Genomic DNA, 17,414 nt, shown 5'->3' on the forward strand with positions numbered 1-17,414 from the left:
GTGAGTTAGATTTTGAAGGTTGGGATGAAACATGCCATAAAGCTTATATGTAGCAATATGGGTGCAAGAATGGATTCAAAGCCAAAAGGTTGGTGAATACTTGCTGATGTGCTCATGTTCCTTAAGAGATGAGGGAGTTAAACTTTTCGATCACTCGCTTTTAGTGCTTCTGTTCCAACGAAAATTATAGAACATCCTCTTTCGGTGCTCTTGTTCCTCCGAAAATGAGGGAGTTAAGCTTCCGAAGCACCTGCTTACGGTGCTCCTGTTCATCCGGAGATGAGGGAGTTAAGCTCTTCCAACATCCGCTTCCAGTGCTCTTTGTTCTTCCGAAGATGAGAGAGTCGAGCTCATCAAGCACTCGCTTTTGGTGCTCCTGTTCCTCCATAGAGGCGGCGGCGATGCGCGGTACACTCTCGATCACGCAGAAGCAGCGCGCCACATCGTATTGACAGAAGCTTGGCAAAGGTAAATTTGGCAGGTGCGATCCCGCTCTCAATCATGGAGGCGTACATATGCATGGCACCACCCCAATCTTCAATCTCTGATTTTATTTGCTGCTCCGACTTCTTCATTATCTAGTTCGAGGTCACTTGCTCTCCCTCATCATCTAATGCCCACCTTAAATAAAAAATTTAATTCTAAAATAAAAAAATATTATATTTTTTAAATTAGAAAAAGAAGTTTATGACTTTTAAGCTTCTTTTGGGAAGCCCACCCGTGATATCTGCCCCCATATGATTTTTATGGAAGCTTGGGGGCTAAGTTACTTCCATGATTGGATATCTTCGCTTGGCCTTTTTTTCCGAGTGCAAAATGTTTAGGGCCCAACTATGCTACCAAAATGACGCTTGGAGGCTTGTGACAGCGAACGTGTGTCCCATCGATACGTGAATTGAGCCAATTATCTCATGCCGCATGGCACGTACCTTTTTGGTACTGTGGTTAGTCTCCATAAAATTATGACAATAGCTTTTCCTATAATTAATACTTCCTCTCCCGCCTTTCCATTTAAAGCCGTCGCCCCGCCATTGGAGCATGATAAACTAAAGTATTCCGCCGTGCCTCTCTGTTTTTTTTTCAAATACAAACAGGGCTGAAAGCCTGATTAAAAAGAAAAGCTACAAAGTTACATGCACATATCTTTGCCTCGTGCCTGTTTGGTAGGCACAACAGAGACGAAATAAAGCCTTATTTCCTCATTTTATGCCTCTAAACATCATTTTTCTTTGACAAAATAGGGTGATACTTTGAAAGAAATGAGTAGGAGAAAATGTACAATTCTATTCCATCATTTTAGTAGAATAACTTACACCATAAAACCAGAGGTATCCTCTCCAATTACTTTATTACCCTTATCCACTAATATGTAGATGTATAAAAAATAAAGAAGCAATTTCATCTCTGTCATAAAAAAATCTAAATTATTGTGAAATTTAATAGACAATAAATGCTTGCACTTATCCTTTGCACCTACTCGTCCAACCACATGCATAAAACTTTATTCTGCAGAATAAATTTTCTCTCTCTCTAAACTTATTCGGATGAGTTTTTTTTTGTTCCTTTGAAATATAGTTTGCAATCAAATATTATCTTAAGCTTCGTGGGTAAGACTACAAGTGAATTAGATTGAGTCACTTCTAATTTAACTGAACTATTTCAAACAAAGAGAAAAATTGTTGAATTGAAGCTTTCGACATTTCTTTTCATACGCTACATTTGTAACTTCTTATCTATCGATCACCTCTTATATAAATACTCTTTGATTTCTAATAAAGGCTAGGTGGCTCTTTTTGCCTTCCTTATCATCATATATACGTATGTGTGGGTAATCTGACAGAAGATATTGATGCTTTACTGTTTTCATGACACTTGTAATTGCAACTCTTTTCATGGTGGGATGAGATACAACATTCATTGTTGATGATACATTACAGTGCAATCATACATCGAGGTGTATGGAAAAAATAAAAGCTTTTTAGTCATGCTTATGTGTATTGCACATTAGAGAGAGAGAGAGAGAGAGAGAGAGCGCATTGGGTGGAGATGACAAAAAGGTTAAATCTTTCCTTTCTTCTCCTTTTCTAAGACCAAATCTTGTACTTTTCCTCCATTATAAATATTACAATATTCTATCAATTTCGTATGCCAAACAAATGGAAAATCTCTCTTGCTTGTGTTCTCATCGTTATTATAGTATTTTAATAAAATTTTATAGCTTTTTGGGGCAAATATGGTACCCAATATCCATTTAATCATTATCATCATATTTGTTGCTCTACGGATCAAGGCATGATCCCAATATACATAGATGCGCATTAAGTAGATCGGTATGCTCTCTCTACAAGCAAGTGCTATGAAAATTAGATCAACCCACTATAATGTTCTCAAATGATCTCGGCCAAGAACAACAAATGTTCGGCCAATCGTGCAAGAACTACAATCTTTAAACTTGCAAATTATGAGTCAAGGTTAGGCCTTCATGCCACTTATCTTTCTCCTAATTTTTTGAATTTTCTGGTTCTAAAGGGCATTATAAGGGTAAATGAGTACATATACGATAGAATTACATCAATCAGATAAAGTGTAGAGATGCTTTCTTAGTTGCCAAAGAAAAGAAGTAATCACATAAAAACGAGACCTACGATGTTGTTTGATTCAGAGTGTTGGATTCAGAATGTTGTTTTATTCTTGAGAATTGAATCCTAGGATCCAAGACACATGCTTTTATATTAATTGATGTGTATGGGTTTTTGTCGAGTGGCAAAATTAGTGACCTTGTATTGTAATTTATTTATTAAAAAATAAAGATAAATAGGAAAGACAAGCGGAAGTTGAACCCCTTGTTCTTCATATTTCCTTCCTATTGATCATGAGCTTCTATCTTTTTCACATGGGAGTTTTATGAAGCCTTGTTGCTCCATGTAACTTGGCTCGTGCCCTAACGAAACTTTGACTCACACTCAATGTGGAGTTCTAAAATAATCAATTTCTGCAGAACCTAAAATAATCAATTTCTGTAATGGCAGCCTCCCCTCAACCCTCTCCCGGTTCCCATGAGTGCAGTCCAATTAATTCTGTATGCACAACTAATTCCTACTGACATCATTTAGAGTTTGAGCCTGAAGAGAGTGAGTTTACTGAAATGAAATTCAAGAAAGATGAATTTACTGAAAATGGTTCTTGTAGAATCCTAAACGATGGAGGGCTCAGCAGCTGCCTTTCCAAGCTAGTCAGGCAGGGATGAGATCAAATCATCCTGAATTCCTGAGCTTAGAACCGTTCAGGTTTAACAGTTAATGGTTCCTTTATAAGCTCTCCATGGGCCAACTTAAAATTCATTTCTTGAGATGCGAGCATGTATGAACATTGATTTAGTTCCTAAGTCGCAATGATGATATCCAACACAAAGGAATTTCTAGATGAACTAACTAATTGAGTGGGTTCTACCAGGATAGTATTGTTGAATCTGATAAAAACCCTGAAAGCACATCAAGTAGGATTGCCGTCTACATTTTCTTCCAAGAAATTAAATGAAGGTCTGACATCATGCAATTTAACAATCACTTCTCAATATCAGGATGATCAAGATCCATTTTTTCATTAATATTTCCTTCTGTTTTCCAGCTCTAGACAAAGCACAAATACACAAATCTGCTTACATGATAATATTTTTCCCGACTCATACCTCTTGAAAATTCTATAGGCAATTGTTGCAGACAATCTAAGATGCAGAGGCTAAAGAATCAATTGAAAGACCACATAACCTAGATTTTTCAAAAGTTTCATATACGGATCATGCACATACAAGCAAATCAATTGAAATATCAAATCCTTAGCTGCTGGCATGCATCACTCGTAAGTTCACAACAAAAAGCTTTCCACCTAATGATGGTTCATATGATAAAATATTATAGAAAAAGAACAGAAACAAAGTCATGTAGTTGGCCACTGTCTGAAGAATGAATGGTTTGCATCAAACACTCCAGATGGAGGAAGACGGTCATCCTAGCTTTTGATGTATCAATATGCTTGGCTGCTTGCTGATTTTAGTTTTTAGCTGTATAAGGCTTCCACAATGCAAAGATCGCGGCAACAGATGTCCTAATCTGAAAAATAAGGGGGGAAAAAACACCCACAGCAGCACAATTTAGACAATCGCTTTCACTGATCAAAAACTCAAGCCTGTCAATCATCTAAGGAACTAAGCTGCATCAACTCTATTGAAAAGCTTCTAGATTCGTAGTATGAATGCCAATGTTTTACTTGATGGTGCTTCCGGTGACTTGTTAAACCCACATCAGATGGAGTTAATAATTTTTTCCTCTGCTGTCCTGAGCTTCTTGAGATTGATCCTAATTCCAAGTATTCCTGTCATTAACAAAACAGATAACAAGTAACTAATTGCTGCAAAATTTTAGGAGAAAATAACTCAGAAATAAAACATGTAAAAAAAAGAGTTGGGCATGATTATGAGAAAAGGCGTATTAATATGAACTTAACAAATGAAAGAAATTTTACTCGGAGCGTGCTAATATCAATGTATTTGTTCATTTGCAGTCATGAAGTTGATCTTTGCTTCACCACAAGATCATCAGCAGAGTAATAATCTGCAATAAGCCGATACATATAAGATGGATTATGCCCTCCCCTGTAAAAATAAGGGACAAAAAGTCAGGAATGTCAACCTGATGAACCACAACGCCTTAATAAAATTTAGGATGTTTTATGTTAAACAAATGAAATAAAAAGGAAATGTAGTCACCAGCAGTTATTATTTTAACCAAAAAACACCTATCCTTCTTCCTTTGATTTTAGTTGAAAATATTTAAAAATATCAACTCAGACTGCCTGTAAACAGTATGACAATAATCAACCCCTTTAATAGAAATAAATAGGATGGAATAGATGACAATGAGGAGCACAAAATAAGGTGAGATGCAAACAACAGCCAAAGAGAGGTCCTTACAGAAGGACTTTATAGTAAAAATGATTCTACTGAGAGAAAAAGAAAAAGAAAGGGACAAACTCAAGGATCCGTATGGTGCAACACAAAACCTTCTTCAATGATGGAAGTATCTGAGATCTCAGAAAAAAGACAAAATATCTGATAGGAATTTCAAACCATACCAAGACACCATGTTGTCCGGTTACAGAAAACAAGGCAGAAAAGGTGGTGCTAGGAATTATAAAAATTATGATGGCTAAGAATTTCTGATTTAGGCATTTAGAAGAGGTATGATCCCAACAACTAGTTTCTTCAAGGTAATTTATCCCTTGGCAGTGGTCCATAGTGATGCTATAACAAAAGCACAGATCACAAAAATCATACTTAAGCAGAAGATAATATTAATAGAAATCCGAGCTAAGAGAATAGCCTTTTCACGACGTGTTTAAAAGTGACCTAGGTTTCTTAATAACCCAAGCAATGAATCTCAAAATGGACATTCAAAATCTTTCCTAATACACAAAATTAAATCAAACTGCCCCTGTCCAAAATTAATTTTTAATGACTTTAAAGACTCCAAACCATATATACGCCTAAAGTAGGACTTTGCACAACAATCATGCTAAAATAGGACTCCAAAACCAGAAATAAACACTACCTAAATAAAAGATTCCAAAGTACAATGCAATCAGAAGTAGACTAATTTATGCCATGATTAAATGATAGAAATCCAACCAAGATCATAAAACTCTGTGCAATGTTTTGTTCGAATTTGCCATGATAGGATAGCATATACATCTGTGGAGCAGAGATCAGAGACCTAAAAATATGGATTAGAGTTGGGTCCACAATATCGTACAGAGGTTTAAGCTTGACATGACTCACGAGTGGATGGGGAAAATAACTCATATAACCAATCCCAAATGGATATTTCTCGTTTGTTAGGTAACTATACACATGATAACAGTGGTCACTAGCTATAAATTAGTTTATCTGTCATGTAATTATGGTCATTATAACCTCTTATCCTTTGGGAGGATGTACCCTTCATTCTCTTAATGAATTTGGGCTGTGGCTGATTTCCTCTCAAAAAAAAAAAAGAAAGAAAGAAATATAGTCATTATAATAGTAACCTTGCCTTGTTGTATGAAACCAGTATATTATTATTAGTTAAGGGAATTTAATGACACCTCAATGATATGCTATTTTGGTATTGACATTTGATAGAGTTGTGCATACAGGATAAAAGATGCTCTGGCAATTTATAGAACAAGTTAACATGCTTTACAGTTCTCGTTTATAAAAATTTACAAAGTTGAGAAAAAAAGGGGATCATATTTCCTAGTTTTCTCCACCAGCATGCAAAATTAGAAAAAAGAAAAAAGAAAAAAGAAAAAAGTACAGGAAAAGAGCTTACGTATCAGTAATGAAAAGGCTGACAAGCTTTGGAGGCACATAGTCAAATGCTGGATTAACAACATGAAGAAGAGGTGACCCACCATGACTACCAAAATCCATACAATCTGAAAACTCCCCAAAATCCACCAAATCAGATGGAGATTTGAGATCATTCAGCAGAACCTCTGAATTATGTGGGTATAAGGGACACAACTGCCATGAAGACAATGGACAAATAAATAACAAAAGGATGTAACTCTGGCACAACATATCTAATGTGCTGGAAAAGCATAGATGTCACGAATAATAACTTTCCAGGAAAAAGGCAAAAATTAAAACAGTTCCAGCAAGAAGGAAACAAAAGAAATGATGATCTAGTCATATAACATGTGTAATTTTTATTTGGTAATTATATAATTATGTAATTGAACATATGTAATTGAAGTGAATGAATTAGTCACAAAATTGTAGCTCTGATTTACTTTCATCAGGAAATTTTCTCTAAAATTCAAGAAGCTTTCTGTAGTCGACTCCAAACTTCAAGAAAGAGTAGTTAGATGTGCTCCGCGAGGTTCATGCTGTGTGGTGTAATCCACTTCCTACAGAATTGAGATTTTAAGAATCTCAAGTGTGGTTGTTCTCTTTTAATAAGAGTGTCTGCCCGAGGATGTATGAAAGGACTTCTCAAAGTGCATTTACTACATGAAATATTTCAGAGTAAAATTTATCGAACTGTTTCCATACTTTTCTTTCCTTTTTTCTTGTAAAATCAATGTCTGCAGTACTTAAGTTACCACTCACAATTTACCAACCAGATATCAATATAATGTAACACCAGATACTGGCTTATTTTTTTAATGTGACAGAAAGTTCATGTGAATAATAATAAAAGCGGCTGCAGTAGAAATGACACCAACTCTAGCAGTAGTATAGTCTGATCAGAAAAAGGACAAAGAAACCTATTACAGAGGATACCTACTACATTATATTCCACCTTTGATGACTTACCATAAAGTACTATACATGAACTCAATATAAAAATTTTGACCAGCAACGTATAATGTTGAAATGTTTTGATATAGCACAACACATTGCAAATGCTGTCCAAAGCAGGTGCAATTACTGAGCCAGAACAATCATTACATTGCATAAAGTACCAAATGAAGATAACTAACCTTGTGACTACCAGCAACCACAACAAATGGGACAGCATGCCTTTGCGCAGCAAGTGCAACCATATTTATGCCTACTGGTGCAACAACTCCGCCATTTGCCATGATTGCATGAGCTCCGACTATTACCTATATATTGAAGTATTCGAGCTATGTAAGAAAATAAATGAGTTTCCACATTAACAAGAAAAGGGTTGTCCAATCTACCATGTTCACTCGGGAAATCATGGCAAAAACTGCAGAATCAGTTATAACAGTGGTTTGTATGCCTTTTCCAACCAGCTCTTTTGCAAGAACATGCCCCTGATACCTGATTTGCAACCATGATATCAATGGAGCCATAACAGAATATTTCAGGAAAAAATCATAATGATTCACAAACTAAACTACTCAAGGCAATTGGCTTGCTGTCTAAAATCATATAGGAAAGACGTTCCCTTGTGTATTAAAATAGAATGATCAAGGTGTGGTGTACAAACCTTGGAGCACCCTCAGCAACAAATACCCGAAAAGATCGATTTTTCTCTTTTGCTGCACAAAGGAATTCCTTGACTGTTCTTGAACGGCCCAAAGTTAAAATGACCTCACTAACAGGAAGAAAAAAAATCATGGTCACACAAATTAACTCAAGCACCAATATTCCGGGGCAATATGGGGGCATCTGGACACATACAGCTGTTGAAAAAAATTCAATCACTAAAAAATAAGCATATAAGAATGCAAGTGTAAGATAAAGGCAGGGTAGCACCAACCAGTCTGGTACACCAAGGCCAACTTGAGATAACACAATGCGAATGTAACAAGAACAATACACAATAACATACTTAAAAATAATCACCATTTTAGATTTTACTGCCAAACTTCAAGTTCCATAGGTTTAAAAAACAACTATCATTTTTCTTCATAACATGAATCAAAAAATATTCATTATATATTTTCAATAACTCACTTCATGTAGTTATTATATTTCAAGTGTGTGAAGAAGGTCCATGATGTCTAACGAACAAAATTATTTATTTCGAAACAATGTCACAACAAAAAATCTAATAGATGGTAAAATGTTGTTGTTAGTGATTTTATTATCACACTAGATGACTTGAACTTTGCACATTTAACAAAATGCAGTCCCTAAAAAATTAGTGTTTGAAATCTTCCAACCACACACAAATCAAATACAAAGCATAAAGTTGTTTGGTCAGTGCATCACTAAAAATGACAACAAAATGATGCACTCATTTTTTACCAAATTAATTTAATTTAATTTTCAGGGACTGATTGTGACTGCAAAGCTTCAAACCATGGTGAAGCTATAACATGGACCTCAATATTCTTCCATGTATTCACTGCTATTGAAAGGAGTAAGTAAAATGTTTGCACAATAATTCTGTTAACCTTCAGAATTCTTACTGATTTATATAAAATATACATGCTTACATATCACAGTAATGGAGATATGGATGCACGGCAATGTCCCCATTCTGTTATGCCACACACACACACAGAGACATACATATATATATATGTACATACATATGTACATATGACAAGGAATAGAACTTGTTATATTTTAATATAAATTACCAACACTTAAGCATGTGACAACATATACCAAAACAATAAACAAAATTAAATCAAAATATCCATCGCAATAATAAAACCTGGTTCCCTAATCACTGAAATAGGTATACTTGTAAATTCATGATTTACCGCCAGAGAGGGGGGCAACACACACACACACACACACACACACACACACACACACACAGAGAGAGAGAGAGAGAGAGAGAGAGAGAGAGAGATGATACTTTTGGTGAATATGCTCCACTGCTTGTTCAGAAACTTGTTCATGGCAGGTATCGATGTCTTGAATCAGTTCGTTGATAGCTTCAATGACATCATGCTTTAGCTTCCGGCTCCTCAAGTTCTTATCTGCTGCTGTGGGAGAAATAGATCATACAGAATTCAAAATCTGAAGTATGTTCATATTTTTATAACCTATCATTATCAAATTTTAGACAGCTAACTTCTTGACAACCAAAACCTCATGCACAGAGGTGACTAGTTAACATTTAAGAAAACAAGTCTATTGAAGGAAAATCAATTCAAAGGTAATGAATTAAAGCCTAAAAAATAGATTAGAGAGATACATTTGCTTTTTCCTTCAGAATCGCCCCATGAAGAAGGAGGCTGAGGAGTAACAGCAGACCCAGGTATGTCTCCAAGAAGGGTTTGCAAAGAAGGGGCACGAAGGGTGCTTCTGGCAGCAGCAGCAAGAGCTGCAGCAGATAATGCTGGGCGATCTTCATATTGACCCTCATCATCATCATCACTACCAGCAGATAGGCCCAGTCCCTCAATTGCAGTTGCAGTTGAAGAAAGATCTTCCTCTCTGATGATATGCAAAACACGCCTCACAATGTTCCCCACAGCAAGCTCTATGAAACCCATTCAAATGCAAGTGCATCATTATTCCTCGGAAGCTTTAGATAATGATTGTCTGTCAGTTTAAGTAAAGACACAACTAAAGAAGACTACACAAACTATTTCATATAAAAGAATGGGTGGGAGCCTGCCCATTGATCCCACAACATATTTTCTAGGAGTGTGAAGGAAGCATGCTAAATTGCATAGTGGGCTTTGTTGAGACCCAAACCATGGCACTGTAATCACAAAATATACCTACATAGTGATTTCAGATCATGCCTCTTATGTTTTTGACTATCAGATATTTTGATTGTCAGATATGAAATACAAATTGTGTATTTCAAGTGCATCATTCGAATTATGAAATTCTTTCCCCTCACAAATGGGTTCTTCAGTGCATGAATGATAGCATAGGTTGTTCTAACAAAAATGTTGTTTTAAGGAGAAGGCTCATCAGTAGAAAAGATTAACTAAAAGGAGACAAGGGCAGTACTCTATGTCATGAGACTCCAATGTTGAGCACAAATTCTTGACCTCCAAACTAAGTCAATTGATCTTTGTGTTTGTCATCTTTTCTCCCCTCAATATAAAATTCAGATAAATATGAGTTACTTTCCCACTTCAAACCTATAATTTTCAGTTTTTTTTTTGAGAAAAAGAATTCTCAACATGACTCAAGCCTTTATGTATGAAAAATCTGAAGTTCGATAATTAGGAATTAGTACAAATGAAGAAATAGAAGAGAATAGGAAGACATGAGAAGGCATGGAAGTTCCACCCCAAAATAACTTACAAAAAACACCCTAAAAATCTCATCTTATAATAATCAACATTTTTTAACCCAAAAAATGATGTATAAGATATGTGCTGCAAAACTTCTAATCTAAAAAGGATCCTCAAGGCTTCAGCCAAAAAAAACAAGGACTCAGAATCGATCTAAAGCGACACTATGTTTAAAATACAGACTTTCCTATATATGACCTTGACTACTTAGGTTGTACATAACCAATCTAGAAATGTTTAAAATCCTCAAAAACACAAAATGAAGCCCAAAATTTTAAAAGATAAACAAAAAAACTAAAACTGCTGACTCCATTCAGCCTGTGGTTTAATAGATATAATCTCAAGTGGTACCATTGACTATTTGCAGATGTGATAAAGATTTCTTTTATATTTTCAGATCAATCTATTTCCTTATAGGCTTCACATTCTGAGGACCAACCTCCTTCAACTAAGACAAATGACAGCGGACTAAGCTCATATTCCCAAAGTCCAAGAACTAAACACTAGAAGCATTGCTCAACCCATCCACTTCCTAGATGCCAACACCACAAAGTGTGTCTTTTCATCTCAAGAAAAAGCTAATTTTCCCCTTCTCATTTCTTGTCTATTCCTTCTTCTTTTTCGGGATACAAATACATCATCCTTATCACTGTTCATATCATCAGTTATATATCACCTGCAATAACTTAGTTAAAGAATAATTTCTAATGCCAATAGAATATTGCAATAATGTATTGCACTAAATGGTTAGCATATTAAATGGAAGTTGATTCCATTAGAACAGAATATTTTACAACTAACTCTTATACCTTACAAGTTAGCAACCAAACCATGTGATTGCTAGGAATTTTTTCAGTGAAGATCGACAGAAATAACGAAAATATCGTAAACAATCAACTGCTTTCAACTATCTGCGTTGAATTAAAAGAAAAACAAGCAAGCTCCTTAATTTATAGCGGTAGGTACACTTGGTCCCCCAGTTCTACATCGATATGCAAAAAAGAAAGGATTTTGATAGAGCGGAAAAATATCTAGGGAAGGAAGGCCCACCGACAGGGTTTGCGGCGATAAGCTGCTCGCCGACGGCCTTAACGGCATCGATCAGCGCCCCCGCCTGGTTCGTTTGTCGCATCCTCTGATGCGAGATCACCGACCGGAGCAGCTCCGCCGTATGCCGCGCGCTCGCGTGCGACCCCTCGATCTTCCTGCATCCCAAACAACACCAGATCAAATAACTGAAATAAGAAAGCCACGGAGTAGAATTAGGAGTGGGAGAGGGGGAGATTACCGTCTCTTGAGCTTGAGAACGAAATCATTGACGAGGGCCTGGACGTCCGGCATGGCTCCGGGAATTGATCACCGAGTATCACAAACTGATCGAGAGAAGATCGAGAACTCCAAACCTAGCTAGGGTTTTGAGATTTTTTGAGAAACGGAGAAGAGAGGAGAGAGAGGGGACAATAGAGCCAACAAAGGGGCCGGCCAAGGGTGAAAGTATATCTGGAAACGGATCCCACCGATTCAAACAGCTGCTTCAACACGAACAAGAGGGGCAATTAAGAAGAGCCTCGATCGAGCGAGATCATCGGAACTTCTCAAACCGTCCGATTCAAAATACACCGAGCCATATCGAGAGCAGGCCGGCACAATTCCACCTCTCTGTTGGAAAAATTGGTAAGAGCAAAAGAGAGAGATAGACGGAGAGAAAGAGGAAGGAAGAAACAGGGAGAGGGAAGAGGTTGGCTGAAGGAGGTCGGAGGAGGGCAGCAGAGAGTCAGAAACGGGCTTAGAGGAGCGGAAATGGCTCACTCCTTTTTTGGTCAAAGATAGGAGGGGAGGGGGAGGGACCAGCCCACCCGCGTAGCAGCCCCATTACTGAGCCCCCTTCCACTAGGAAATGTTCGATACAGGTCGCAGGTTTCGCGTGCCTTCCCCGACCCGTGGGCTCACCCCACTGGGTTCACCGCCTCACGTGTGGGTACATCACCCCAGTACCACCTTGGTACAAGTGGAAGGAAAGCATAACCGCCAACAAGCCAGCCGAGCGTGGGGCATCCGGTCCCCTAATTTAATCGACGCCCATGCGTTTCGAACCCGGGCAACTTGGGCGGAATTATCGCCCCCTTACCACTAGGCTACTACCTTGGTGGCAAATGGCTCACTCCTTCAGTTCCCCTGTTTGAGTCCCGAATTAAAAATAATTATAAAAAAAAAAAAAAACCCTGGATGCCCTATGTATTTTAAAACTTTTAAATGAAGCAGATGAAAATTATATCAAATGCCCAAATCATATTGTTGCCTTGTTGGACAACCGATATGAATTCCGATGCCAGCACAACAATCCTAGTCAGACCTACTATTTCGAGTAGAAAGGGACAGGATCAGAAAGCAAGATGTACCACATCTTAAAATCAATCAAAAATTAAAACTTCGGAAAGTTTTTTTTAAGTAATTTAGAAAAAAAATTGATAATATGAGAAGTCCAGATAAAATATCTACCCGAATTTGAATATATTTATAATTTTTTTATTTTGGAAAATTTGACGCCAATTAGGAGAGGCCTCCAATTTGTATTTTGATGAACAGATCTAAACTAATATAAATAGAAACCTTGTGCCATAATTTTATATATATTATTGGAAACAAGTAAATAAAAAGAAAAAAAGTTTAACTATGCTTTCCACCTAATTTCTTTTGTAACTAGATGAGAAATTTAAACTGGATTTGAAGATTCAAATATTGCTGATATAAACCAAGGATCTGTATAACCATTTATAATTGAATTAGTGAAGGCAAAAAAAATCTAAAACCTTACCTTTGCATTTTATCTTTTTAATAACAAGCAGACCAAAAAAATTGCTTCCAAAAAAATGCTATTAGATCATGCGAGTCATGTCGTCGTGCCAATAACTTCTCATATGGATAGTAACAAGAAATTAATTAAGATCGACCGTAATCTTTCATTTTTGGGGGTAATAAAACCTTTACAACACAAAATTTACTCTTCGATCAAATTGGGTTAACTTCAAACCAAAATAATGCAATTGTGCAAAAGTTTCTGCACTTAATGATTTATAACATTTACATATGAATTATTTATCTTAATTAATGCATGGTTTCCAATGACAACACTGGGGTAATCAAGTCACAGAGCAGTTTTAGGGCAGATGGGAGAAGAAAAGACACATTCAGCAAATTGGTTCATTTTAACCAGCTCGTTTGGCGATCATACCATGCACCTGGCATCTATTACTTTGCATGCATATAAAAATTTTCGTAAAATCGAGAATGAAGTTTTCATTCTGTACATGCCAGATCATGAATTAGTAACTGCATCCAATCTTTGAAAAAGTCTAGAGTCCCAGATTGTAATGTTGCAGTAGAACCCCCTTTGCAAGCATGCTGCACCCGAACAAGCATCTACAGCTCACTCTCAATAACCAGCAAAGAATGATTCATACCAGCTTTACAAGATCTATAGATTCTGTTTATTAAAATAGCTGTTGATTGGAACTCTCAACTCTCAAGCCATCCAGAGTTTGACATCTAGGTAAGTCACTGGTCGGCTAAGGGCACTAAAAGTTCTTCACAAGCCATTGTAGGTCATCACACACAGTTAATCTGGTTCTTGCCTGTGAATGTTATAACAGCAGTAGATCAGTAGTAGATAACACTACAGTAATATATAATGGACCAAGCAAAGCAGAGCTGTAGTAGTAATTCTGTGAAAACAAAGGCATGAAAATAGGAATTCAAAATAATACTTGGCTGGGTAAAAGACTCTTGAGGTTAATTTAAATTTGCATCTATCACTAAACTGGAATGCTGCAGCCTTTATCCAATCAAAAGAAACATCCTGATGGTAAACACCATCCTAAAACCATGCGTTCACTATGCACCACTCCACAGCTTTGATACGTTACACTATGAAAAGCAACGGTACACACCATTTTGGCAAATATTGCAGCAAACAAGGGGAAAGGGGCCAAGAAAAGCTTTAGGTGGCATCCCTGAACCAAACCGCGAAAAAAATTGCAGGTGAGATGACATAACCACTCAACAAAACGGCATGTAGTGTGTGAGCATGAGCAAATAACTTCGCTATCAATCTTTTTATTCTTACAGAAAAAAAGAAATCTCATTCGTACTCATAACTCAAGTTGGGTATTTTTGACAGAGTTCGAAGGAAAACCCTTAGACATTTATTGAGCCGTCCCTAACCCCTTTTGTTTGTCTCATCTCGAATCTATTTTTATTCCTCATTCTGATTCAATTGTTGAGACAACTGAAAATAGTGTTTAGATCCAGGAACTCCATTCTCTTTCTCATGGAACCTTTCAGATCTGTAGCATCTCTTTCTGCTTTCTGAGCCTGCAGATGAAACGCAACAACTTCATTACTCCAGAAAGGATTGAACAGTTTCAGAACTGATGAAGAAAATGGGGTTGGGGTACTAACTACAGGTAGATGCATGACATATCTATTTTCAAGATGAGATACAGAGGAAGAACTAATAGCTGACCAAGTGCATCTGAATATAACTGGTTCTACTAGACCAAGGGGCACTTGTAAAAGAAAAACTAAAATTAAAAAAACAAATAGAAGCAAGTGGACTTGATAGATTAGCGCATTTCTTCAGAAAAGTCACTGGAAAACAAGCCAAAAGTTCATGAAGGTCAAGATTTTGAATTCAGTTTTTGGGCAAATCAGTTACTTGTTGTACTTCAGAATTTAGGCATCAACTCGGGCGCAGAGAATACATAAAAGGAGCAAAGAACCAGGTGCACAATATGCTTGCAGATTGTCATGATCATAAAAATAGAGCCACGTAACAACCATGACTTTTACGTTCACTAAATACCATGCGTATATGGGCACTTTGATTTTTAGGAACTCTGTATGCTGGCACTTTTTAACATAAAGTCAGCTAAGAAATGGAGAGTCCTCAAGTCAGCTACAAAAGATGGCCCTTAATGATCAACCATTACAAGCACTAGAAAATATTAGCTCAAAATGTTTAGACTCCAGTAAAGCTTCTCCTATATGTCTATCCTTTCAAAAATATGATTTACAATATAAACATAATTTCTGTTTAATGTAAAGTTCAGCTGCATGGTCAACTTAGTCTAGTAGTTAACATGTATCCCTGATATGTTTGTGTAGTTTCAAAAGTAAGAAGATGAACATAAAGCAAAACACAAAGTGCAAAGGCACCACATATGTAAATTGACAGGCACTGAAAGAAACAGAGATTATGTCTAACAAGCATATGTAGCTATACCCTTCTTATCTCTGCAGCTGAAACACAAATCATATGGGGAGGAAGCTCCTCTCGCTCTCAAGTCCTACAAGATAAGAAACCCAAATAAGGCAATACCCATATTCCCAAGAACACATGAATAGTCAATTAAGCAAGAGAAAATAATACCAGCTCTCCAATTAACACAACATTCTTTCCACAAATCATATATAGACCTAATGGGATATCGCAATACAAATCTCCCACAATTACTCGCTCGTAAGCACCTGTTAAAATCACCAATTATCCCAAAAACTTCAGCCGATAGGATGAGGTAGATTTATTTATATATTTTATATTTTCTTGCACTTCTTTTTATATGTGAGCCAGATTTTTCTTTAATAGGTGAGCCCAACATGTGAAATTTTTAATAATGGAGTTAAAAAATATGGAGACCGGGTTCGAACTCATGACCCCTGCTTTGATACCATGTTAAAATCACCATTTGTCCCAAGGTGATTTTAACAACACCTTCAAAAATAGCATTTGTTGTAAGAAGATGGTAGTTCCAAAATAAGCATCTGAGCTTGGAAGCACAAATACACCACCATTTGTAAAACAAAGCCATGAAAGATGTATACCAAATTGGTCGAAAGAGCGAAGAATTCTCAGAAGCTTTTTTCCATCACATAGCAAGACAAGAAGCTTTTCTGTCAAATGAAGTAAATTACATGAGAAAATGGACGAGTTGCATGTGTCCAATCCAATCCAATACAGTATAACAAAATGTTTAAAACAGATTGAGACCTTGGTACCATGCATGTCACTAACCAATATAAATAACATACTGTCGTTGGATATGTTAAAAATATATATATAATATATTATACTTATATTATACTAGTATGACATCAGTACAGAGTCAGATACCAAGACGATGAATTTTGATATAATACTTTTTTTCTCTTAAAAAGGATTAGGTATGGTTAAAAAATAGTTTTTTTTCATTACTTACATATAGTTGTTGTCTGACAGTGTTATTCTACTCATAGAGTATAAAATCTGAAATGTAGCGCACTTGGATGGATGTGGACTGGAGCCTCATCGTTCTTAGCTGTAGATAAAAATGCGCTGCGAATAATGTAGATTATAAAAGATAAGGTGGTACACTTGGATGGAGTAGCCTAAAAGTTGACCTTCCAACCTCCTATATTCAAATCCAAAGCAACGGAAATAATTTTCTTTCTTTTTTAAAAAAAACTGTTCCCAAGAAACAAACGGCAGAAAAGGTTCTTACAAAAACGGACCTGTTCCCATCAGAGATTCTGAGAAGGCTGCTATTCTCAAAATTGGTGCCGAATTGATTCATTGAGGTCCGCTGCTTGCTTCATCTTTACTGAAAAAAAATAAGAACATTTGACTGGCTCAGATTATTTCATATCTCTATGCC

At 36.6% G+C, this 17,414-nt stretch overlaps 1 protein-coding gene and 1 pseudogene across 4 annotated transcripts; both read right to left on the minus strand.

The window, feature by feature from the left end:
- Positions 1-3,576: 3,576 nt before the first annotated feature.
- On the minus strand, positions 3,577-12,532 carry LOC103707304 (translation initiation factor eIF-2B subunit beta-like). 4 transcript variants are annotated; one of them, XR_005514466.1, is made up of 11 exons: positions 12,014-12,531; positions 11,776-11,930; positions 9,666-9,953; positions 9,324-9,453; positions 7,998-8,105; positions 7,726-7,828; positions 7,522-7,647; positions 6,366-6,559; positions 4,522-4,651; positions 4,267-4,371; positions 3,577-4,109 (listed from the first exon to the last, which is right to left on the minus strand). XR_005514466.1 is itself a non-coding variant. In XM_039132758.1 (11 exons), the coding sequence occupies exons 2-10, from the start codon at positions 12,064-12,066 to the stop codon at positions 4,561-4,563; spliced, it is 1,248 nt and encodes a 415-aa protein (XP_038988686.1). In that variant the 5' UTR covers positions 12,067-12,128; positions 12,226-12,531; the 3' UTR covers positions 3,577-4,371; positions 4,522-4,560. The 4 variants fall into 4 exon arrangements, 3 of the variants coding, with proteins under 3 accessions (XP_038988686.1, XP_038988687.1, XP_038988685.1); XM_039132758.1 differs by having other exon boundaries at positions 3,577-4,371; positions 12,014-12,128; positions 12,226-12,531; XM_039132759.1 differs by having other exon boundaries at positions 3,577-4,371; positions 9,324-9,450; positions 12,014-12,532.
- A 2,312-nt stretch (positions 12,533-14,844) lies between these two features.
- On the minus strand, positions 14,845-16,786 carry LOC103707305 (annotated as a pseudogene).
- Positions 16,787-17,414: the final 628 nt, after the last annotated feature.

The sequence above is a fragment of the Phoenix dactylifera genome, chromosome 13 (genome assembly GCF_009389715.1).
Source record: "Phoenix dactylifera cultivar Barhee BC4 chromosome 13, palm_55x_up_171113_PBpolish2nd_filt_p, whole genome shotgun sequence".
Classification (NCBI taxonomy): Eukaryota; Viridiplantae; Streptophyta; class Magnoliopsida; order Arecales; family Arecaceae; genus Phoenix; species Phoenix dactylifera.